The sequence below is a fragment of the Heptranchias perlo genome, chromosome 1 (genome assembly GCF_035084215.1).
Source record: "Heptranchias perlo isolate sHepPer1 chromosome 1, sHepPer1.hap1, whole genome shotgun sequence".
Classification (NCBI taxonomy): Eukaryota; Metazoa; Chordata; class Chondrichthyes; order Hexanchiformes; family Hexanchidae; genus Heptranchias; species Heptranchias perlo.
Genome location: NC_090325.1, coordinates 120,960,461 through 120,984,818, shown reverse-complemented (window position 1 = coordinate 120,984,818; position 24,358 = coordinate 120,960,461). Strand labels below are relative to the sequence as shown.

Here is a 24,358-nt window from a genome sequence, read left to right as displayed (position 1 = left end):
CATGGCGGGAGATCTGCCCTCTCTCTTCCCTCCCTGACTATTAGGATATGTATCCTCTTATAAGGTCATAGACCATTGTTTATTTTCCCTGGTTATGCCTACCGTAGTTCTCCCCTGGCAGCACAGTCCTGCCTCTAAAAGGACAGAGTAGGTTGTGGTACTGCAAGGGTGCTAGAATTGTTGTGCTTCACTGGACAGCAGAGGTGTGCACAAACACAGCCCAGTGTAGGTATTCTAAACAATTCTCCTCCACCCCAAGGGGACATGTCTGGCCACCACTTTCTACTTTAGCAGCTGAAATCAGGAATGCTGGTGCAGGGGATCAATCTTGTATCTCACACCTGTGTGGCACTGGTTCTCAAACTGTGGGGAGCAAGGATTGTCCAAATGAGGCATGGAATGGAAGAAAAATAAAGCAAGCGGCACTGACACCATCAGCTGGGAGGAGGGATAAAGGGTGAGAATGGGTAAGATGGCCAAATCAGAATAAGGAGGGGTAGTAAGTGGGCGGAATTTCCAAAGCATGGCTCTCAGGGAGGTTGACCATTTGGGATGTAATGGTGGAAATGTAAGCAAGAGTTCTGGTCGATGATTCACCATTATATCTACTCCAAAAACTGGAAAATGCACCAAATAAAGTGTAAAAAATAAAAGTTTTTTGGGAGGGGGCATGCCTCTAGCTTCCCTGGAATAGAAAATAAATCTGATGGGACACAAGAGACTATGGAATCTTTTTCTCAAAAGAGGAAGTGTCACTATTCGTACTCCTTTTCTAAAAAAACGAAATACTTAAAGAAATGGGATTTTTTTTTTGTTTAAACATAGATCTTCTGATATCATCAGCATTCAAACTAGGAGGAACTGTTTTTGAGCCCACCAGCATGAGCGGAGGTTGAATCAATCTCAGTAGATGTAGTCAATACTACTGGGTAGATCAGCAGACATGTGCATGTTAATTCAGCTCCTCATACAGTTAGGATTTGGTAGTTCTCTCATCCAGTCACCCATTTATATCATCAACATTTAGTTTTCCACACCCTACCCTGATGTCCCTTAGTCAAAATTGAGTCTGCATGTCTTAATCTGAGAGGCCTCCACTTATGCTGCTCTAAACAAGCCCCTGGGAAGCATATGAGAGTGACCTACAGGATAACTCTTCATCCACTGGGCCAGTGGAGATGAAGTCCATAACTCAACAGTGTGGGGGAATCAAACCTGTGTGTTCCTTTTCCCACTGGTTTGATGCCACACATTGGTGTAGTTGATTCACAGCACTCCCGATTTTTCAGTCATGAAAATTAATGAGCGAAAGTTTGGGAATGCCTCTAATTGAATGAGTTGGCCTCCATGCCTGATTCTCGGATCTATGCTAACATTGAGTGAGGCTCCATGCTGAGAGTGGAGCCTCGCAAAATGTACCCTATAGTTTCTTCACAGCAGTCATAAGCCCAACCAACAGCTACAGCCTCTTACATTTGGCTCCAATTAGGCTGCAGTTATATGCACTTGCAGTTTAGCATACTATGGGCTGCAATTCCACATGCCTGCTGCCGTAAGAGAATTCCACACAAGTGCTCACGCACATGCACTTACACAGATGTGCAGATCGCCACTGCCAATTGGTACATTTTAAATGGTTTGACAGCACGGGCGAGAATGTCCATTTCTCAAAACATATTTTTAAAAACAGCATCAGGCTAAACTTCACTCCAGGTGGTGTCAAACCCAAGCTCCTTTCCCAGAAGTCTTACACTGTTCTGCTGTATGTTCACATTGGGATATGACTTCGAGTTATACTGTTACTTTTACATTGCTGCCAAGCTGTATCTGTGAGGCAAAAATAACCATATAACTGTACCCTACGTCTTTCCTTTATTTACAGTCTTGGCTTCACTATCTCCTCTGATCTGAAGTAGACCTCCTACATTTCCATTGGTAAAGTTGCCTAGAAGAATCTCAGTTTCCTCTTTCGTCCTAAACACTTCATTCCTTTCAACAATATTTTAACTCGACACGGCCCAAATCCATCCAAGATTTGAATACTGCTCCCATATCTTTGCAGATATGCTCTTCTCACATTCCTGTACAGATTACTCTCACACTACTGGACAGGATATAAGCAGAAGCTTGTTATCTTTCTCTCACACAAAGGATAGTGGAGATCTGAACTCTCTTCCTCCAAAAGGCTGTGGATGCTGGGTCAATTGAAATTTTCAAGACTGAGATCAAAATATTTTTGTTAGGTAAGGGAATCGAGGGATATGGATCAAAAGCAGGTAAATGGAGTTCAGGTACAGATGAGCCATGATCTAATGTAGTTGCAGAATAAGCATGAGGGGCTGACTGGCCTACTCCTGTTTCTATGTTCCTCACTTCTAGCCTCCAACCTATTTCTCTCTCTGTTGCAACTCCTTTGAACTTTCCTCTTTTGTTCCTCCTGAACTGAAAATATGCCATTCTACTCTGTCTTTCCCCCTCTATCCTCACGTTAAAACCACGATTGTCTCCACTTTAACTCCACCTTTCTCAGGACCTCTAAACTGTGGATCTCGTTACCTCCCTCAGTCTCTCCATCCTGTTATCTTCAAGTTTTTATTACCCGGGTTTGGCATCACCTATCGCTATTTCCTGACTTACTTGTCTTTTACTTTTTTCAATCTTGGTGGTGTCCTGCACTAATTGCTTTCACCTAGGTAACTTCATTTTTTTTTAAAAAGAAAAGAAAAAATCACTGGTAATTCTCTTTTCTTAAAAGAAGTATTGCTGGTGAGATCCATCTATTTATGTTAGTTACTAATGTTAAAATGTTAATCAACTTGCCATCTGTTGGATATATAAAAAGGGTAAGTGTTTCTTAATTTATTGTCCTCCTTAATTGATTCAAAGTTTGCATTTAAAAATAACAGGGTAAGGTTTCCGCTTTGGGCGCAATCGGGAATTGTGCTGGTTAGGTTACAGTTCAAGTTTCCACTAAAAATTATTTGCATAATCACAAACGTAAATTCTTCCATGAACCAACGCAATCAGGCAGCGTAATAGAACGTAATTGTTTATTTTATTTTTTTTCCATTTAAAAAGTATTCCTTGATGGATTTAGGCATGGTAATCTGGTACAGTTCTACCAATACAGCTGAAAATGAGAAAATATCACAAAAAATAAGCATTTTTAATAAGTGTCCAGTTCTCCACCTGTGAGTAACCTGATTTAAAATTACTGAAAATGACTCAAAAAACTATACTGAATCATTTACTACTTTCATTAGTGTACACTAGTCAGTTTCCTAGTAAATTTAATACAAAAATTTTTTTAAAACGTGCCTACTAGTGCCTAAGAAAATGAGCACAATTTGAAGAGCCTTCCCGAACCAGCGCAATCAGTGGAATCACACAAAGTTGACCTGGGGGGCATGGCCAGTTTCATGGGCGGGGCCTGATCCGGGCAAATTGAATCTTGAACCAACATAAAAGATCATGGAAACTTGAGCGTATGTATTTTTGGGCGTAACTCACATTTTAAATTCCCTGATCTTTTGCACTGGTTCAGCCGATTCCACCTGGATTGCGCTGATAACACTGGCATAAAGGAGCGGAAACTCGACCCCAACTTGTTTAAATGTATTGTGATTTAGTGTTCTCTTGTAATTTCTAGCTGAATTAGCTCCTATCATTAGTACCAAACCTAAAACTAAAATGCATTATTTTTTTTCTGTAGTTCTTATAATTGTTAGGAACAAAACATTCACATCTTTCTCTGCAAATAATCTCTTCCTAGAATATAAAATGGACTTGCCAAAGGATATTATTGCAGAAACATCAGGGGATTTTAGAAGAGCTCTGCTCATCTTGCTAGAGGTATTTCATCAAACAATTCTTTCTATACATTTAAATATATTTTGTGTCATTATCACACATGTAGCTATGGAACTTCTTTTTTCTTTTGAGAATGTCCATATTCACTTTATTGAAAATGGACACACTACTACAGTACATCATCGTATATGGATGACTTAAGAATAAATGAACTCACATTTATGTACCACTTTAGCATATCCTCAGGATGTTCAAAGTACCTCATAACCATTGAATTTCTTTTGAAGTGCAGTCACTGTTATGCTGTCTTGAGGGCATTGTGCAGTCATAGTTTGTTATGTAGGGCATTCTAGCCCAGTTTTTATAGCAATGCAATGTACTGTGCCATGGGCTAGGAAGCTTGTGTTCAAATCCCAGACTTGTTTTAGTACTTTGGCTTAAGAACATAAGAACAAAAGAAATAGGAGCAGGAGTAGGACAATCCTGTCATCCCAGGAATCAATCTAGTGAATCTTACGAAGCTAGGTGGGAAAGTTAGTGTGAGGAGGATGCAAAGGGATATCGACAGGTATAGTGAGTGGGTGAGAAGATGGCAGATGGAGTATAATGCGGGGAAATGTGAAATTATCCACTTTGGTAGGAAGAGTAGAAAAGCAGAATATCTTTGAAAAGGTGACAGACTAAGAAATAATGGTAGTCAGAGGATTTGAGTGTCCTTGTGCACATATCACAGAAGGTTAACATGCAGATACAGCAAGCAATTAGGAAAGCAAATGGTATGTTAGCCTTTATTGCAAGGGGATTGGAGTATAAGAGTAAAGAGGTCTTCCTGCAGTTATATAAGACTGTGATGAGACCACACCTGGATTACCTAAGGAAGGATATACTTGCCTTAGAGGGGGTGCAATGAAGGTTTACATGATTGATTCCTGGGATGAGAGGGTTGTCCTATGATGAGAGATTGAGTAGAATGGGTCTATATTCTCTGGAGTTTAGAAGAATGAGAGGTGATCTCGTTGAAACATATAAAATTCTTAGAGGACTTGACAGGTAAATGCTGAGAGGCTGTTTTCCCTTGGCTGGAGAGTCTAGAAATAGGGGTCATAGACTCAAGATAAGGGGTCAGCCATTTAGGACCGAGATGCGGAAAATTTTCTTCACTCAGAGGGTTGTGAATCTTTAGAATTCTCTACCCCAGAGGTCTGTGGATGCTCAGTCATTGAGTATATTCAAGACTGAGATCGATGGATATTTGGACCCTAAGGGAATCAAGGGATATGGGGATAGGGCAGGAATGTGGAGTTGAGGTAGAAGATCAGCCATGATCTTATTGAATGGAGGAGAAGGCTCAAAGGGCCTACTCCTGCTCCTATTTCTTATGTTCGTTGCACCCCCTCTAAGGCAAGTATATCCTTGTTTAGGTAAGAAGACCAAAACTGTATGCAGTACTCCAGGTGTGGTCTCACCAGAGCTCTATATAACTGCAGCAAGACCTCCTTACTCTTATCCTCCAACCCCTTTGCAGTAAAGGCTAACATATCATTTGCCTTCCTAATTGCTTGTTGAACCTGCATACTAACCTTCTGTGATTCGTGTACAAGGACACCCAAATCCCTCTGACTAACAATGTTTCTTAGTCTCTCACCTTTTCAAAAATATTCTGCTTTTCTATTCTTCCTACCAAAGTGGATAATTTCACATTTCCCCAAATTATACTCCATCTGCCACCTTTTCGCCCACTCACTTAACCTGTCTATATCCCTTTGCAGCCTCTTTGGGTCTTCCTCACAGCTTACTTTCCCACCTAGCTTTGTATTGTCAGCAAACTTGGATACGTCACACTCAGTCCCTTCATCTAAGTCATTGATATATATTGTAAACAGCTGAGGCCCAAGCACTGATCCTTGGGGCGCCCGCCAACCTGCCAACCTGCTTGTCAACCAATCCTTAATCCATGCTAATATATTACCCCCCAATCCCATGAGCCCTAATCTTGTGTAATAACCTCTTGTGTGGCACCTTATCGAATGCCTTTTGAATATCCAAATATACTACATCCATTGGTTCCCCTGTATCTACCCTGCTAGTTACACCCTCAAAAAACTCTGAGATTTGTCAAACATGATTTCCCTTTCATGAAAGCGTGTTGACTCTGCCTAATCATATTATGATTTTCTAAGTGCCCTATTACTACGCCCTTAATAATAGATTCTAGTATTTTCCCTACTACTGATGTCAGGCTAACTGGCCTATAGTTCCTTGTTTCCTCTCTCCCTCCTTTCTTGAATAGCAGGGTTACATTTGCTACCTTCCAATCCATTGGGACCGTTCTAGACTCTAGGGGATTCTAGAAGATCAAAACCAATGCATTCACTATCCCTGCAGTCACCTCTTCTCAGCTAGCTTCCTCCAAATAACTAATTCTTAAAGTAAAAATACATAAATTCTGGAAAAATAGAGCCAGTGCATCAACATCTGAAAGAAAAAAAGATCGGTTAAATCTTTGGGGTTAGGACCCTGATCAAAACAGAAAGATATTCAAACTCCTTTATAGGACTGAGCTATAGAATAAGAGAGTTAATGCCTGCATTAAAATAGCATGGAAAGAAAGAAAGAAAGAACTTGCATTTATACAGTGCTTTTCATGACCTCAGGACATCACAAAGTGCTTTACAGCCAATGAAGTACTTTTGAAGTGTAGTCACCTTTTGTAATGTTGGAAACGCTGCAGCTAATTTGCACACAGCAATGAGATGATAATCTCATGACCAGATAATCTGTTTTAGTGATGTTGGTTGAGGGATAAATATTGACCAGGGCACTGGGGAGAGCTCCAGCTCTTCTTTGAATAGTGCCATGGAATTTCAGTCCACCTGAGAAGGCAGACGGTTTACCGTGTCATCCGAAAGATGGCATCTCTGACACTGCAGCACTCCCTTAGTACTGCACTGAAGTGTCAGCCTAGATTATGTCCTTAAGTCACTGGAATGGGACTTGAACTCGTGGCCTTCTGACTCCGAGGTGAGAATGCTACCAACTGCTGACACTTATCAACCATTTATAGGGTAGAAGGTTTGTGTACCAAAGCACAGTCCTTTGTGGACTGTTAGAATCTCCACATGGTGAACTCTTCATTTTTCCTAGGAAGGGAGGAGGAAAGCAGGAAGAAGAATTTGGTATGAGTGCATTAAGCATTGATATGAAAACAGCACTAATTGTAATTTCTAAGTCAAACACAACCGCAGTATACATGTTCTGTGAACTTTTTCTAATTGTTTTGTTTAATACCAGGCTAGGAGGGATGAAAACTGTCAGGTTGTGGATGAAAGACTTTTTAAGAGCGATGCGAAGGTATGTTTATTTTTAAATTTTAAGTCTGAATTTGTGAAGGGTAATTAGTATTGAAAATGCTGCATGAATGCTTCCCGGATCCACATTAAAAAAAAATACACATCTGTGTTGGTACATTCTCCAAAACTAATGGGCATTAGAGCTTCCCAGTCGTCATTTCTGAAATGTGGTTAAAGGCCATCTAGCCGTGCTACACACAAATTGAACTTTTTGCAGATAACTTTTGCTATACTTACTCTAACTGTAGCCATGATATTACAAATAAGAAATCAAACCATGGAAAAATAGCAATTAAGTTAACACCTAAATTAAAGCAAGTTTGAAAGGATGGCGTGCAGGTTCATTTAAACTGAAATTGGAATTAGGCACTTTTGTGATTATGCCGAAGTATTAATTAGAGGTAGGTGCAACACTTATCAAATCCCTAAGAGCATCAGAAATAGGAGCAGGAGTAGGCCATATGGCCCCTCAAGCCTGCTGCGCCATTCAATAAGATCATGGCTGATCTTTGACTTCAACTCCACTTTCCCGCCTGATCCCCATATCCCTTGATTGCCTTAGTGTCCAAAAATCTATCGATATCAGTCTTGAATATACTCAACGACTGAGTATCCACAGCCCTCTGGGGTAGAGAATTCCAGGTATTCACGACCTCTGAGTGAAGAAATTCTTCCTCATTGCAGACCTAAATGGCCGACTCCTTATCCTGCGACTATGCCCTCGAGATCTAGACTCTCCAGCCAGGGGAAACGTCCTCTCAGCATCTACCTTGTCAAGCCCTCATAGAATCTTATATGTTTCAATGAGATTACCTGTCATTCTTCTAAACTCCAGAGAATATAGGCCCAATCTACTCAATCTTTCCTCACAGGACAACCCTCTCATCCCAGAAATCAACCTAGTAAACCTTCATTGTGCTGCTTCTAAGGCAAGTATATCCTTCCTTAGGTAAGGAGACCAAAACTGTACACAATACTCCAGGTGTGGTCTCCCCAAAGCCCTTTATAATTGCAGCAAGACTTCCTTACTCTTGTACTCCAACCCCCTTGCAATAAAGGCCAACATACCATTTGTAATTTATTCATCAACAACAACAACTTGCATTTATGTAGTGCCTTTAAATGCGGTAAAACATCCCAAGGCGCTTCACAGGAGCATTATCAAACAAAATTTGACACCGAGCCGCATAAGGAGATATTAGGACAGGTGACCAAAAGCTTGTCAAAGAGATAGGTTTTAAGGAGCATCTTAAAGGAGGAGAGAGAGGTAGAGACATTTAGGAGAGTTTATACTGGATCATAAACTATTGGCCATAATCTTCAAAGAAGTTAGATGTAATTAACACTAGTTTCTATAATACATCAACATCTAAAACCAAGAAAAATATAGTACCCAGGATCAACAAGAGAAGTAGAATGCATGCACTGAGCTACTATGGATGGTATCTTCAGCTAGAGGACCGCAGTATTGTAGAAGCAGTTACCAAAAAAAATCAAAAATATATAAGCTCTGCCTCAGCCTTGCTCTTCTGCTCACTTTTGAATATCTGCTACTGCCACAATTTGTCTGGCCTTACATTTCGCCCACAAACAACACCATAGGATTTACTGGTATATGTAGAAACTTTATGTTTCAAGACAAAGTTATGATATAAGAGAAAGAATTGTGTGGATTTGCTTTTTGATGGTACCATGATGCCAACTTCCACAAATCAGCACCCATGGTGTGTGAAGTTCTTTTAATGAAACATTGGAAAATGCATTTTTCTCTCTGTAATTAATGACTTAATAATGAAATTTCATTCTCAGAAATCATATCCTTCAAACTCATGTATTCCCATGATTTTATTAACAGGTCATTAGTTATAGAATTAAAAACAGGCATTGTCACAGTTTTCATCAGAAGACAAATTTACCCTTAGTGCTCAACCTAACAAATACTTTTACTGCTCTCTTGACGATAAATGTGGAATGAGAAAAGGCCATGCAGCCCATGAAGTCTGCTCCTTTCAACAAACCATTTACAATTTGCACAGGGGTTGGACTCTTGCTGACGACTGTTTTTATAAATGTAGCCACTGCAACTGAAGCCATTCTTGTAACTGTTCTATTGTACCCTGTAGGCCCTTTACAAGGCTGGTGAGAAGAGATTGGGGACAGATGAAGCTAAATTTATAGAGGTCCTGTGCTTAAGGAGCCCCTCTCAGCTACAAATAAGTAAGCAGATCGTTTGAAACTGTTGATTTTCCCTCCAAAATTTGAACAGAAAGAATGAATGTATTTGCAATTTTTTTTTAGCATTTGATGAGTACAAGGCCATTACCAATAGAAGCATAGAAGACAGCATTAAAAGTGAAATGTCTGGCGATCTGAAGACTTTGATGTTGGCAATGGGTAAGTCAAATGGAATGTTGTGCAAGGTTTAACACTTTGAATGCTAAAAGAAGACCACATACAAAAGGATTGTGTTTATATATTTCTCATCCAATTTTTCCTCTGATTTTCTTCCCTTCTTCCTCCTGAAGGTGAAGCCGCCTCTTTGAAGCACCTTTTGGATGCTTTCCTTTGTTAAAGCTGCTATGGAAATGCCAGTTATTCTTGTTGCTTGGTCGTAGTACCTCACTGAAGTGTTTATTTTTCATATCTGAGTCTGGGCAGTGAGTATCGGTGAGCGTTTGACCATAGGGACACCACAGCTGAATCCAATCTTATGTTTACTGAGTGTCCCCATGCACACTTCAAACGGATGGATAGTGATCAGAAGCCCTCAGGATCATTTTGTTCCTCCCCTCTAAATCCAGGAACGCTAAAGGCAAATATGTTTCACCAGTGTCGCCCTGGTTGAGAAACCTTCAGTATGGCTCAGTGTCACACCGTGCAGTGCATTTACTCACTGAGCCAGTGATGGTGGGGGGTGGGGGGTGGGGGGGGGGGAGTAATTTTCAAAGATTATTTAGTCTAACTTGCAATGATTTGATCCAAATTCTGGGCACTGCATTTTTCCTTAATATTTAAAACACAGTAAAGATGAGCAATCTCTTCTGAAGGTATATTGGGGTCTTTCAGGACATTTAGTAGTCACTAATAGGGGGTGAAAGGTAGCTCTGAGCAATTGTTTCTCTAATTTCTACCTGGAATTTGGTGTGGAACACTGTTCTGCTGGGGGTCCTCCCCATCAAATTCCTGTGGAGGAAGGGATGGTACTCGGGAAAGTTGAACATACGAAAATGACAGACAGAAAAGGCCAGCTGGTTCATTGAGCCTGTGCCATAAAGTCATGTAGCAATTCAGCTTGAAGACATGCAATGCTCCCACCTACCAGCAGCCAAGTAATCTTCTGGGAGAGGCAGAAAAACAGATTTTTTTTTTGCTGAATTGGCTTTTTAAAAAAATGTGAAAATCCTCTCTGACCACCAGAGGTGATCAAAACGAGTTCTAGGAGACCACAGTGACCATGAGGCACATCACATTTTCAGCGAATCTGCATGATCCAACAATCTGTTCCAGAGGTCGATGATCTTCTGCGAAAAGAACAGTCTGCTGAAAGTTTTCCTTCAATGCCCCGTGCATCAATTGGTTGTGTCTAAGGGAGTTCCTCACAAACAAGAATTCTGCCCAATACTTCCTTATATAGAACCATTGCCAGATGAGACGTGATGTGATTTTCATTGAGGTCCTTTGGAATGCTCGAGAACTTGTCAGTACTGATCCTGAAAAGGATTAATTATCTTCTCCTTCAATCCTTTTAATCTCAGCAGAGATAAGAAGACTGAAAGTTTATTTTGTTTAGCCCTTCAATGGCCTCTTCCCCTCCCATCAGAGGTGCCACTGCAATTTTTCATACTGTTGTCAGAGTGGTCACCTCTGATGCATTCATATAGGCTCAGACAACCCCCTTCGACTATGATAATCCCATTTCCAGGATTTGGGAGAGGGTTTGTATCCTTAATTATGGACACGTGGGAGTCCTGCTCCACTGTTCTTCCACCGGCGTTTCAATACAGGACCCTGAAATTTCAGGGCAAAAGAATTTATTCTTTTGTAGCCAAAAAGCACAAGTACTAGAAAGCTTGGCTCCTCATTAGAAGAATGTGGATGTACGTTCTTGGACATCCCACCACATGAACTCACGTGCCTCTACTTCTTTAGTTCTCGGCTGTGCTGATGAATGGAGCAGGGTGTGGAAGGAGAAGAGGGTCACTAAACTGGCAGGACTTTGATGTTCTATTAAATGATTATTTTTGTTTACTTTGTTTTAGTTAATTGTTCAAAGTCTACACCTGCCTACTTTGCTGAACTACTCCACAAAAGTGTAAAGGTAGGTTGGAATTGCAAATTGGGTTGAAGAAATTTTCTGTTCAGTTATTTTACTCATCACTAATGTACTGCTTTTTATTTGGGCTTCTTTTATGGACTCAGTGTTCATTATGTTTGCTCATGCAGACATTTTAACAAAACCAAAGAAAAATGGTAAATTCTATAAACTTTGGGCTGAATTTTATTCAAGCTATTTAATATCTGCCTCACATTAAAAAAAAAATTTGAGAGGGCACTGAACACAAACATTTATTTCACACTTGCAAGCTAAAGATTAAGTCGCCTAACAAGGCATATCGGGAGAGGGGGATTAAAAAAAAAAGTGACCAATCCCCAATGTGAAGAAGTAACAGTATTTCTGTTTTTTATTCTAACTTTCAGTAGTAAATAAAGGGGAGTGGCACTACTACACCCCTGCAAATACCACTGCTGCCCATCTACCAATGGAAGAGCTCGAGGGCAAGCACTACTGCTATACCCCTCAGAGGTGGGTGTAGCTGTTTCTACACCCTCGGAGTAATTGAAGGCAAGCCACATCCTTTCAGTGGATGAGGTGAACACCACAGCTGTGCCCTCTTGGAGATGGAGGTGAGGCCTAGTGCTCCAGCCTCTCGGAGGATGAAATGAGTGCCGTACTTTTAGCCTCCCAGAGGTTAAGGTGCTGACCCTCCTACTTGGAGTGCAGGCGCACATGCTATTGTTACATTGAATTACATAGTATTTTTTGGACACTAAGGGAATCGAGGGATATGGGGACGGGCAGGAAAGTGGGGTTGTGGTAGAAGATCAGCCATGACCTTATTTAATGGTGGAGCAGGCTCAAGGGGCCGTATGGCCCTCTCCTGCATCTATTTCCTATGTTCTTTATGTACAGCACAGAAACAGGCCATTCGACCCAACAGGTCCATGCCAGTGTTTATGCTCCACGTGAGCCTGCTCCCTCCCTACTTCATCTAACCCTATCAGCATATCCTTCTATTTCTTTCTCCCTCATGTGTTTATCTAGCTTCCCCTTAAATGTATCTATGCTAGTCGATTCAACTACTCCTTGTGGTAGCAAGTTCCACATTCTAACCACTCTCTGGGTAAAGAAGTTTCTCCTGAATTCCTTACTGGATTTATTAGTGACTATGTTATATTTATGGCCCCTAGTTCTGGCCTCCCCCGCAAGTGGAAACATCTTCTCTCAGTCTTCTCTTTTCTAGAGATAGGAGCCCCAGCCTGCTCAATCTTTCCTGATAGGTATAACCTCTCAGTTCTGGTATCACCCTAGTAAATCTTTTTTGCACCTTCTCCAGTGCCTCTATATCCTTTTAAACCCCCTCATCTCGACAGTGCAGAGTGAGGAATGTACATCACTGGGAAAAGGTCAAAGTTTGGTTGCCATTATTTCCCATGCTATATTATCCCCGATGTCTCCGTGGCAGCACATCACACTAATCCTGTAGCATCACTAATAAAGACAATTAAAACATAGGCACTGTTGAGCCCCACTAAACAGAATTAGCCATGGTTCATGATATTTAGAGACAATCCAGCAATAATAGAATCTAACTCTCCATCTTAAAAGAGAATATAGTCTTTTAATAATTTTTATTATGAGGGAGGGGGCTCGTGTGGAGCATAAACACTGGCATGAACCTGTTGGGCCGAATGGCCTGTTTCTTTGCTGTTCGTTCTGTGTAATTCTATGTAATAGTTTTAATCTTCACTTTAAGTGATTTTATTAAGGGGTCTGGATGGTACAGTTGGTAAGTTACTGGCACTTAGGGGTAAATTTTAACCCTAAGAATGGGTGGGTTGGGGGCAGGTGGGAAGGTAAAAATTGTGGAAAAGTATAACTCTACTCCAAGAGGCGGGTCAAGGGGCGGACAACCAACCTGCTCTCAGGAGGCGGGTCGGTCAGTGAAATCTTTTAAGGAGGCTGCGTGCCTCCATTTTAACAGCATTTTTATTTATAACTTCTGGGGTCCGGGATTCCCGGGCCTACTGCTTCACGTCACGTAAGAGGAGGTGAGAAGGCCCGGATCAACTTGTAAGTACCTTTAGTGCACTGCTGGTGGGTACAGAGGAGCAGGAGTGCTTCCCCCAGGCCCAACATGCTTATCTGCCAACCCCCTCCCCGTCCCATACGTCCGACTGCCCCCCCCCCATTATGTCCAACCACATCCTCCCACTATGTCCGACCTCCCCCACCCCCCCCCCCCCCCCGATCTCTGACCCCCCCCCACCCCACCACCAGGATCTCAGTTGGATGGGCTTCCCCCTGCATTCGCACCTATCCCAAGCACGGGTCTAGCTGCACCTGTCCCTTCTTCTCCCTGTATTGTTACTTGCCCATTTTCCTGTGATTTTTACTCATCACCCCCCCCTCTCCAGTGCAGTGTTCATTCTCTGTCCCAGATTCTTGTTCTGTGTATTTTGGAGTGATCTTTCTCTTGTGCAAATTGCATGACATGCTGTTCTGGCCCATCCTCGCAATATAAATCCTGATAGGGCTTCTAAAATTCTTGGGTTTATTCCTTGTTCAAATGCCTTTTGGTTTAGCTAAAATGATTTTTCGATATTCCTGTTGATTGGTTTAATCTTACATCAAGCGTTTGACAGTTAAGCACATGTATTTAAGTTTGTTATTATTGCATTACTGCTTTTCTGCTCTATATAAACTGGGAAATTACTGTCAGCAATGTTATTTTAAGAATGTTTAACATATATGCATTAAATTCTTCTCTCCACAATTGAACAGAGGCATTAGTCCATTTATTTAAAATGGGTTAATGCCTCCATTTAGTCCAGAAGAGAGGAATTTGACAGTAGCCCATTAAGTGCCAGTTTGGTAACATATCAACAGCAATTTTCAGTATATAAGGGGTCATTTGAAAATGGTGCGGTGTGCACGCCCAACATTCTGATACTCGCTGCCAGTGGGCACCCTACCAAGATCACAGAATTGGAAAATTACCCTTATAGTGTCATGTTAACCTCTTTCCTTAAATTTAATTTTATTTATTTATATTTATCCTTGAGTTTTTTAACATTCATATATTGTAACTATTGCTTTCTGATTCAAAAATTTCAAAGATAAAGATGGTAAAATTGGTCTTGACTGGATTTCACCTCTCAAAAGTTTGAAAAGAGAAAAGTCCATGAGGCAAGCAGGTGTTCACTAATACTGGAGATTAAAGATGCTTTAATCTTAAAGTTTAAAAAATTGGCTTCACACTGTTTGGAATTGGAGTCCTAAAGTGATGCGAGACTACTTCCTCCAGCTGGGTCAAACAAAATGTCTAATTAATGCAAGTCCAGCTACAGTTATGCTGCTTATCTCGTGTCACCGCAATATGAAAACTGCTTTGCAATAGTACAGGACATGGGGGTGGATTTTCACCCCGACAGGAGATCCAGTCCATTTTGAGGGGCGGGCCTCATTATTTTTTTTTTATTCGTTCACGGGATGTGGGCGTCGCTGGCGAGGCCGGCATTTACTGCCCATCCCTAATTGCCCTCGAGAAGGTGGTGGTGAGCCGCCTTCTTGAACCGCTGCAGTCCGTGTGGTGACGGTTCTCCCACAGTGCTGTTAGGAAGGGAGTTCCAGGATTTTGACCCAGCGACAATGAAGGAACGGCGATATATTTCCAAGTCGGGATGGTGTGTGACTTGGAGGGGAACGTGCAGGTGGTGGTGTTCCCATGCGCCTGCTGCTCTTGTCCTTCTAGGTGGTAGAGGTCGCGGGTTTGGGAGGTGCTGTCGAAGAAGCCTTGGCGAGTTGCTGCAGTGCATCCTGTGGATGGTGCACACTGCAGCCACAGTGCGCCGGTGGTGAAGGGAGTGAATGTTTAGGGTGGTGGATGGGGTGCCAATCAAGCGGGCTGCTTAATCTTGGATGGTGTCGAGCTTCTTGAGTGTTGTTGGAGCTGCATTCATCCAGGCAAGTGGAGAGTATTCCATCACACTCCTGACTTGTGCCTTGTAGATGGTGGAAAGGCTTTGGGGAGTCAGGAGGTGAGTCACTCGCCACAGAATACCCAGCCTCTGACCTGCTCTCGTAGCCACAGTATTTATATGGCTGGTCCAGTTCAGTTTCTGGTCAATGGTGACCCCCAGGATGTTGATGGTGGGGGATTCGGCGATGGTAATGCCGTTGAATGTCAAGGGGAGGTGGTTAGACTCTCTCTTGTTGGAGATGGTCATTGCCTGGCACTTATCTGGTGCGAATGTTACTTGCCACTTATGAGCCCAAGCCTGGATGTTGTCCAGGTCTTGCTGCATGCGGGCTCGGACTGCTTCATTATCTGAGGGGTTGCGAATGGAACTGAACACTGTGCAGTCATCAGCGAACATCCCCATTTCTGACCTTATGATGGAGGGAAGGTCATTGATGAAGCAGCTGAAGATGGTTGGGCCTAGGACACTGCCCTGAGGAACTCCTGCAGCAATGCCCTGGGGCTGAGATGATTGGCCTCCAACAACCACTACCATCTTCCTTTGTGCTAGGTATGACTCCAGCCACTGGAGAGTTTTCCCCCTGATTCCCATGGACTTCAATTTTACTAGGGCTCCTTGGTGCCACACTCGGTCAAATGCTGCCTTGATGTCAAGGGCAGTCACTCTCACCTCACCTCTGGAATTCAGCTCTTTTGTCCATGTTTGGACCAAGGCTGTAATGAGGTCTGGAGCCGAGTGGTCCTGGCGGAACCCAAACGGAGCATCGGTGAGCAGGTTATTGGTGAGTAAGTGCCGCTTGATAGCACTGTCGACGACACCTTCCATCACTTTGCTGATGATTGAGAGTAGACTGATGGGGCGGTAATTGGCCGGATTGGATTTGTCCTGCTTTTTGTGGACAGGACATACCTGGGCAATTTTCCACATTGTCGGGTAGATGCCAGTGTTGTAGCTGTACTGGAACAGCTTGGCTAGAGGCGCAGCTAGTTCTGGAGCACAAATCTTCAGCACTACAGCTGGGATGTTGTCGGGGCCCATAGCCTTTGCTGTATCCAGTGCACTCAGCTGTTTCTTGATATCACATGGAGTGAATCGAATTGGCCGAAGACTGGCTTCCGTGATGGTGGGGATATTGGGAGGAGGCTGAGATAGATCATCCACTCGGCACTTCAGGCGAGCTGCAGGCAATATTGGGTAGCCTGGAAGCTGACTTGGGCCGAAAAAAGGTAGGTCTGGGAGCAGCTCCAGTCCTAGAAAGGAGCAGGATTGATGCAGCAGTGGCCCAGGTTGTTTTTGTGGATTCCTGCTCCTCGCAGCACCTGAAAAATAAATTAAAACTTACCTGCTGGGCTCTCCTTCGGCTGGACCGCCAGCTGACACTGGGCAGAGCCTGCACAGCGCACAGTCCGCCCAGTACTGACCTAAACTGGCAGTAGGGATCCTATATACCTCATAGGACTCTGACTTGAATATTAAAATGGCCTACCGCCTGACTCAGGCCGGGTGCTCCCGCCACCCAGCAGTGGGTCCTGGGGAAGAGGCAGAGGCCTACACTGTCATTGGGAATGGCACATTAAGTCAATCCTAGTGCCACCACCCCGTTTATGCCAGTCCGAGACATCAAAATCATCCCCATGGAGTGTAACTGTACTAATAAAGACTACAATGATAAATATTGAACCAAAAGAGCCCCTGATTTAATATGGTGAATCTACAATTTGCAAACCCCAGCATTCAGGTCTTTATATATGTAAAGTGAAATACAGTGCTTATCTGTTACACAATCATTATGATCAGAATGGATGATTTATGGCACTGGTGATTATTAAAAATTTTAGAACCTGTTACAATTTAGTCCCTAGGAGCATTTTTTTTTTGTAGAATAACCCTATATCTAACATCTAATAGAGGATTTGGAACAAGGCAGTACCTTTTTTAATGCAAAATGCAATAGGGGTTTGATGACATTACAACGGTGATCAACATAGGATTTCTGATGTGCTCACATACAAAAACAGTGCATGCTGATATCTCGCATACCAAACAGGAATCATTTTGCATTCAGTGGCACTGATATAATAAGAGCATGGTATTCTTTTGCAGGGTCTTGGCACTGACGAGAATACTCTCACAAGAATCTTGGTCAGCAGGTCAGAAATTGACCTCCTGGACATTCAAGATGAGTACATTAAACTGTATGGCAAATCCCTGTACGCTACTATCAAGGTAGGTCTGCAATCTTCATTGGTAAACATAACTTTTTTTTCTACTGCCTTGACAGTTTTCCTCCTCAATCTCTGTCATTGAAGCCTCTTGTTTTGATGACCTTCAGCTGATACAATGGGGCTTTAGAATTCTCTATGATCAGCAACAAATGAAGCAGATAAAAATTTGAAATGAATGGGGAGATTTAATAGAGGTGTTCAAAATCATGAATGGCTTTGATAGAGTAAATAAGGAGAAACTGTTTCCAGTGGCAGAAGGGTTGGTAACCAGAGGACACAGATTTAAAGTGATCAGCAAAAGAACCAGAGGCGACGAGGAAACATTTTTAACGCAGCGAGTTGTAATGATCTGGAATGCACTGCCTGAAAGGATGGGTGGAAGCAGATTCAATAGTAACTTTCAAAAGGGAATTGGATAAATACTTGAAGGGAAAAAATTTTACAGGGCTATGGGTAAAGAGCAGAAGAATGGGACTAATTGGATAGCTCTTTCGAAGAGTCGGCACAGGCACAATGGGCCAAATGACCTCCTCCTGTGCTGTACCTACTATGATACTATGAATTCATTATCATTCCCAATTATTCTGCGACATGAATGTAAATATGCTGCAATGTTGGTCTTTTCTGGTTAAGCTGTAAATAAGCATTGGGTCTTTCATAGTTTACAGTGTGCTTTAGATAGCCAACAGTAAACTGCTGAAAGTACATACTAGGATTAATTTACTCCAGAATCAAATCCTGCTTATTATTTTACTGAGATGTACAGTTCCTAACATGATTTCATTCAGTTCAGTCTTTGACGATGAATTCTAGTAGGGCATAAACTCTGATTTCTTTTTACATGATCAGATGGTTGATAGATTTAAAAAAAAAGACTTTCCACTGACACAGAAACATTCTTATTGGGGCTAATTATGTGATACTGTCATAATGCCAGCAGGATTGCAATGCATTTTGCATCATAGTATCATAGTAGGTACAGCACAGGAGGAGGCCATTTGGCCCATCGTGCCTGTGCCGGCTCTTTGAAAGAGCTATCCATTTATTCCCATTCACAATTAATGCTGAACTGCACATTGCCAATTTGAAACTTTTGCTAATAGCAGTTCAGGATGGCAGCACGAAGGGACTAGAGCAGATCTGATCCTTTTGAGAATACAGCTCCAGAGATGCTAATCAAGGAATTTCTGCAAAGGAGGGTTGCCTTTTTTGGAGCTAAGAACATTTGTCATTCAAGCGTACAGTTCAAAATGCCACCACATTTCCTTCTCCCACTGGGGAATCACTTAGCTGAAGCACTAGTTTAAGTAGTAGAAGTCATGTACTTCAGATTTTCACAAAGTGGAAGTACTGAGGTAAGACACAATAGAGTAAATTTTCATCTTCACCAATGAAAATTGGATGGGTTTTATAACAGTCATGCGATGTGCTCTGCCAGATTACCACCCATGCAGTGAAGATGAAAATTTGTCATAGAGGGAGTGCAGCGAAGGTTCACCAGACTGATTCCTGGGTTGGCAGGACTGTCGTATGAGGAGAGATTGGGTCAACTCGGCCTGTATTCACTCGAGTTTAGAAGAATGAGAGGGGATCTCATTGAAACATATAAAATTCTGACAGGGCTAGACAGACTAGATGCAGGGAGGATGTTTCCCCTGGCTGGGGGGTCCAGAACGAGGGGTCACAGTCTCAGGATATAGGGTAGGACATTTAGGACTGAGATAAGGAGAAATTTCTTCACTCAGAGGTTGGTGAACCTGTGGAATTCTCTACCACAGAAGGCTATGGAGGCCAAGTCACTGAATATATTTAAGAAGGCGATAGATAGATTTCTAGACACAAAAGGCATCAAGGGGTATGGGGAGAGCGCGGGAATATGGTATTGAGATAGAGGATCAGCCATGATCATATTGAATGGTGGAGCAGGCTCGAAGGGCCGAACGGCCTACTCCTGCTCCTATTTTCTATGTTTCTATGTTTCCAATTCCCACCACTTGGGGGCACCCGATGAGAACATGGGGGTGAGGGGGGATAAAGTATCGGCAGCCTGGTATTCACCTTGTCCACACCACACTCACGTCCCCTGCTATTTTAACAGGTTTATTTGGGGCAGAGTTAGAACCTCAGCCCAAAGCTCACAAGAGCAATCACTGCTTCACCAGCTGGACACTTCCATTTCCCACACCACTTGGGCCGAGAAATTCGGTGCACCTAAAAAGCTAAAAACAGATCACAGGGACCACGTGAAATTGGTACTACCAGCTCATTATCATGAGTCAGGCGTGCAGCCAGTGATTCCTGCATTACCTATTCGTTGCATGTCTGTTTGGGGACGTGGGAAATCAGACTTCACTGACAACACTTAAAGGCAGCACCAAAGGTGCACTCTGGCTGCAGTCAGCAAGGAAGAGGTACAGTGAGGGCACCCAGGCTCTCGTATGCAGCTTTGGAGACGCTGGTCCAAGCTGTCGACCCTGGTCCAAGCTGTTCCCTGGGCGGGTGTGGGGGCAGAAAGCCCTCCAGGTAACCCTTGCGCCGCAAGTGGGAAGAGGTCACTGAGGAGATTAATGCCAGGTGTGTAGCTCTGAGGACATGGCTGCAGTACAGAAAACAGTTTAATGACCTCACCAGTGAGGTCAAGGTAAGAATCTAACCTCTTACATCAACAACTCTCCTCAAACCTGCAGCGTTACTACTCACGATACTTCCCGCCCTGCTTCCCTTCACTCTCCTACAATCACTGCACCACACTTCACGTCATCTCCTTCTCCTGTTAGAAAATCAGATTTAGGATGGATGTCAAGGCCTGAGAGAGGGTGCAGAAGAGATTTACTAGAATGGTACCAGGGGTAAGGGACATCAGTTATGTGGAGAGATTGGAGAAGCTGGGGTTGTTCTCCTTAGAGCTGAGAAGCTTAAGAGGAGATTTGATAGAGGTGTTCAAAATCATGAACGGTTTTGATAGAGTAAATAAGGAGATACTGTTTCCAGTGGCAGAAGGGCCAGTGACCACAGGACATAAATTTAAGGTAATTGGCAAAAGAACCAGAGGCGACATGAGGAAACACTTTTTTACACAGAGAGTTGTTATGATCTGGAATGCACTGCCTGAAAGGGTGGTGGAAGCAGATTCAATAATAACTTTAAAAAGAGAATTGAGTAAATAATTGAAGGGAAAAAATTTACTGAGGAAAGAACGGGGGTGTGAGACTAATTGGATAGCTCTTTCAAAGAACCGGCACAGGCACGATGGGCCGAATGGCCTCCTTCTGTGCTGCAACAGACTATGACTATGATAATTGAAAGCAATATTACTCGGGATAGAATTTATTTTATTTTGTTTATTTACAAAATTAACATATTACATGCTTGCCATTGATTTCCTGTTACTCGGATGTAAATTGTTTCACGATGACTATGGACAATGACCTCATAATTGTTAAACCTTTAACATCATTATGCGCATTATTTGCCGAAATATGTTGAAGAACGCACCAGTAGTGAATAACCTGGCCTGCCACCGGACTATACTCAGAAAATATACTCCATTGAGTTTCACAGTCAGTACCAGCAATGACCGCACACAGATGAGCCAAAAACCAACTAAAATTCACAGTATAGGATTTATTCAGTGATCCTGTTCTCCCAGCGAAGAGCTTCACTTGACAGGATTGCAGATCAGTGAATTGGGTTATGATGTTGTAGCCCTATCTTTGATCTCCACTTTTTGAGCAAGGCTGTCTGCTAGGAGTGCAGGATATCTGACTTTATCCTTGTGTCTTCATAGTAAAATGTCTTGTATCTGCCATGTAAATTGAGTCTGTCATCTGTGTTGTGACCATTGTGCCTTCAGTCAGTTTTCTTCTTCATTGGTTAAGTTTCTGTGTTTTTCTAATTGATGAATAAGGAAAAGGTGAAAATAGGCAATCATATTATGCAAAAACCTTGTTTCAAGTTTCTCCCCAGTCACACTGCAGAAAAAAAATCTACCTGATTTCATGCAGCATAAAAAAACCTTTCTTCGAGATACAGCCGTCATCACACTTCCCACCCTAGCTCAGATAGAGAGGAAAGCTTTTAATAATATTGTAATTTTAAATAATGTGATTTTTTTTTGATCAGTGGATTGTCATATGTGCTAAGGAATAAACTTAGAGAAATTATCTGATGTAGAGATGCCTTGACTTCCACAAGCTGTAAATTTAGTTTAAGGAGCATTGCGACCCACTTTGCAGCACTCTTACACCAGCCAATACTGTGATCCTGGACTTACCTCCTGGATCCAGCTCTTCCTTCTCTCCTTCCATCATGCGCCATCCGGCCCCAAATGTTCACCTCCAGCTCCGTTCTCTCCTCACAACCCGCTGTTGGACTCTGCATCCGCCCCACTTCAGCCTTGAACTTACTCTTTCCCAACTCGTAGAGGTAATTCTCTGAACAAAGAAAGATGGAACTGTGACTTAGAAGAAGGATAACCTATTCTTACAAAAGAAAAACAGCAGGAAGGGTTTTCTTGTGCAGGGTTTTAGTTTTGGACTCGACTATTAAATATGGTTTGGCTAGCACATTGAGTGTTTCAACATCGTGGCATTAAATTTTTTTCTAAATGATATTTTACTGTCTACTTATTTCTGATTTTAGGATGAAACTTCTGGAGATTACAGGACTACTTTGCTTAAAATCTGTGGAACAGGAAATTAAACTGCCATTAAACAGATGAACAAATTAATGGTGCAGTTTGGATTTTAATGTAGAGAATAGATGAGCTTATGTTTGTGAACCTTTTAATTAGAGTGAAAGAAATAGTAATTTAATTGTCTAGTAATAATCTACTATATTGCATCTTAATTGCTCAGTTTTAAATGTGTGATAACAGACAGATTGGTTCCTGCCTCCCCGGAGGGTGTTAAACTGGGTCAAAGAGAGAAGAAGGGAGTTTGATGTTATTTCCAGCTCCTATTCTGTAAAATCACTCAACAAATTAATGGTTCTGGATTTACTCTAATCTCTGACTCAGTTATTGTTGGTGGGAATTCTACTGGAAGGGGTTCCGGTTTTAGAGTAGTGTAGAGATTGTTGCCTGGAATTAGATATAACCTATAGGTACTTTTGTGTATGCCAGTTTTTCTTTATAGATTAACAAAAGTTTATTCAATTACATTGTCTGTCATTGAATTGTTTGATTTGATTTTCTTCTCTTTAATCTTGCCATTTTCACAATATGAATGGTCAAATAACAATGTTCTCTCTGATCTTTCATTCAATCCCGATACCAGTCAAGGCTGCTCATTGTCATGGTAGAATCCAGTGTCTTTTCCCAATATCTTTAACCTCATACTATGATAATGGAGTCAGTGCCCTATACTGATGGCAAAACTGATATGGAAAAAATGCACCCAACAGTGTGAGAACTCTATAATTTGTTATTCAATGAACTAGAAGTTAAAGAGCCGTTTGGTCTGATTTTGAATAGATTCACTACACCAAATAGTTGCTGACAAATTTAATAATTTTCTACCTGCACTGCTCAAATGAACATTCAAGTCACAGAAAACACTGTGTTCTAGGTTTAAAAAAATATATTTTCCAGGTGATTTTTCTATGGAGCACCTCTAATACCAAAAAAACGCTGTGCCCTACATGTCTACACCTTGTGTGTAGTATATGATGGGCTCATTTGTGTTGTGTACACAACATGAACATTCTGTTGATGTTGCTTTATCGTGATTTATTTTTGGTGGTTTAACTGATCCGTGCCACATACCTTAAAGGTTTTTGTTGTTGATTTTTTAAAAATGGAAGTAAGAGCTGAGATGCATATTGTCTTCTTGGAGAGTAGAAGAAATCTATCCATTTCAGTGAGTCTCCAGAACATCTGAGAGTCTTGGAAAGCAATTAATTATATATATTGCAATATTGCAGCGTACTTATGCTGATAAAAGTTTGCATGACCTATCATATTTTGCCATCTCAAAAATGGTAAAGAATACAGACAAAGCAGTTCAAGAGTAGCCATGTCTACAGCGACTGACTGGCATTGTCCACTTTGGTTATAAAGTTTCACAGACATTCCAGCCTTCATTTTAAAATTAAAAATTAAAGCCTTAATAATTAGTCTGTAGCAGCATTTCTTTAGTAAACTGCTAAATTAATTGTAACTAGTTTGCTTATTCAGAATTAAAACTGTTAACGTTTAAATGATTTTCTTTGCTTGCAGATACTGTTACTTAAGAGCTGTGCTTGCTTTAGTTCTGTTCAACTGCATTTTTTCATTATGCTTTGTAACATCTCTGTATTACCTTAATAAAAAAAATTATATAACACATACATTTCAAAACAAAGCTCTATGAATTATTTCCTTATTGTCTCTATCTTTAATTGGAAAGGCTCAGCTTATAAAGCAGACAACATGGGGGGTAATGTGAACCAGCCCCCACCCCCCACGATGGGCGGAAGAGTGTCGGGGGGAAGGATGTGGGAGGGATTAAATTGCTAACAATGTGAAACCTGAACCCAATCTGCCGTGAACGCACCGACTTCCGGTTTTCCCGCAGCGGGTTGGGGGACAGCCGAGCAAACTGCTCTGGAGAGGTGGGTCAGTGATTTTAATATGTTAATGAGACTCCATTCCTCAGATTTTGGCAGCCACTTAAATTTAACATTGGCCAACTGGATTTCTCAGGGCTCGGGAAACCCGGCAGCTGAAGGGAG

The 24,358-nt window shown here is 41.9% G+C and overlaps 1 protein-coding gene across 1 annotated transcript in view; it reads left to right on the top strand.

Moving 5' to 3' along the window:
• Positions 1-23,966, top strand: part of anxa3a (annexin A3a) — a 46,477-nt gene extending 22,511 nt beyond the window's left edge. Inside the window, exons 6-12 of the mRNA XM_068004541.1 lie at positions 3,773-3,852; positions 7,102-7,161; positions 9,284-9,377; positions 9,459-9,554; positions 11,420-11,478; positions 17,526-17,648; positions 22,289-23,966. Of these exons, the coding sequence (XP_067860642.1) occupies positions 3,773-3,852; positions 7,102-7,161; positions 9,284-9,377; positions 9,459-9,554; positions 11,420-11,478; positions 17,526-17,648; positions 22,289-22,348 (572 nt within the window). The 3' untranslated portion in view covers positions 22,349-23,966. The remainder of the gene's footprint in view (positions 1-3,772; positions 3,853-7,101; positions 7,162-9,283; positions 9,378-9,458; positions 9,555-11,419; positions 11,479-17,525; positions 17,649-22,288) is intronic.
• Positions 23,967-24,358: the final 392 nt, after the last annotated feature.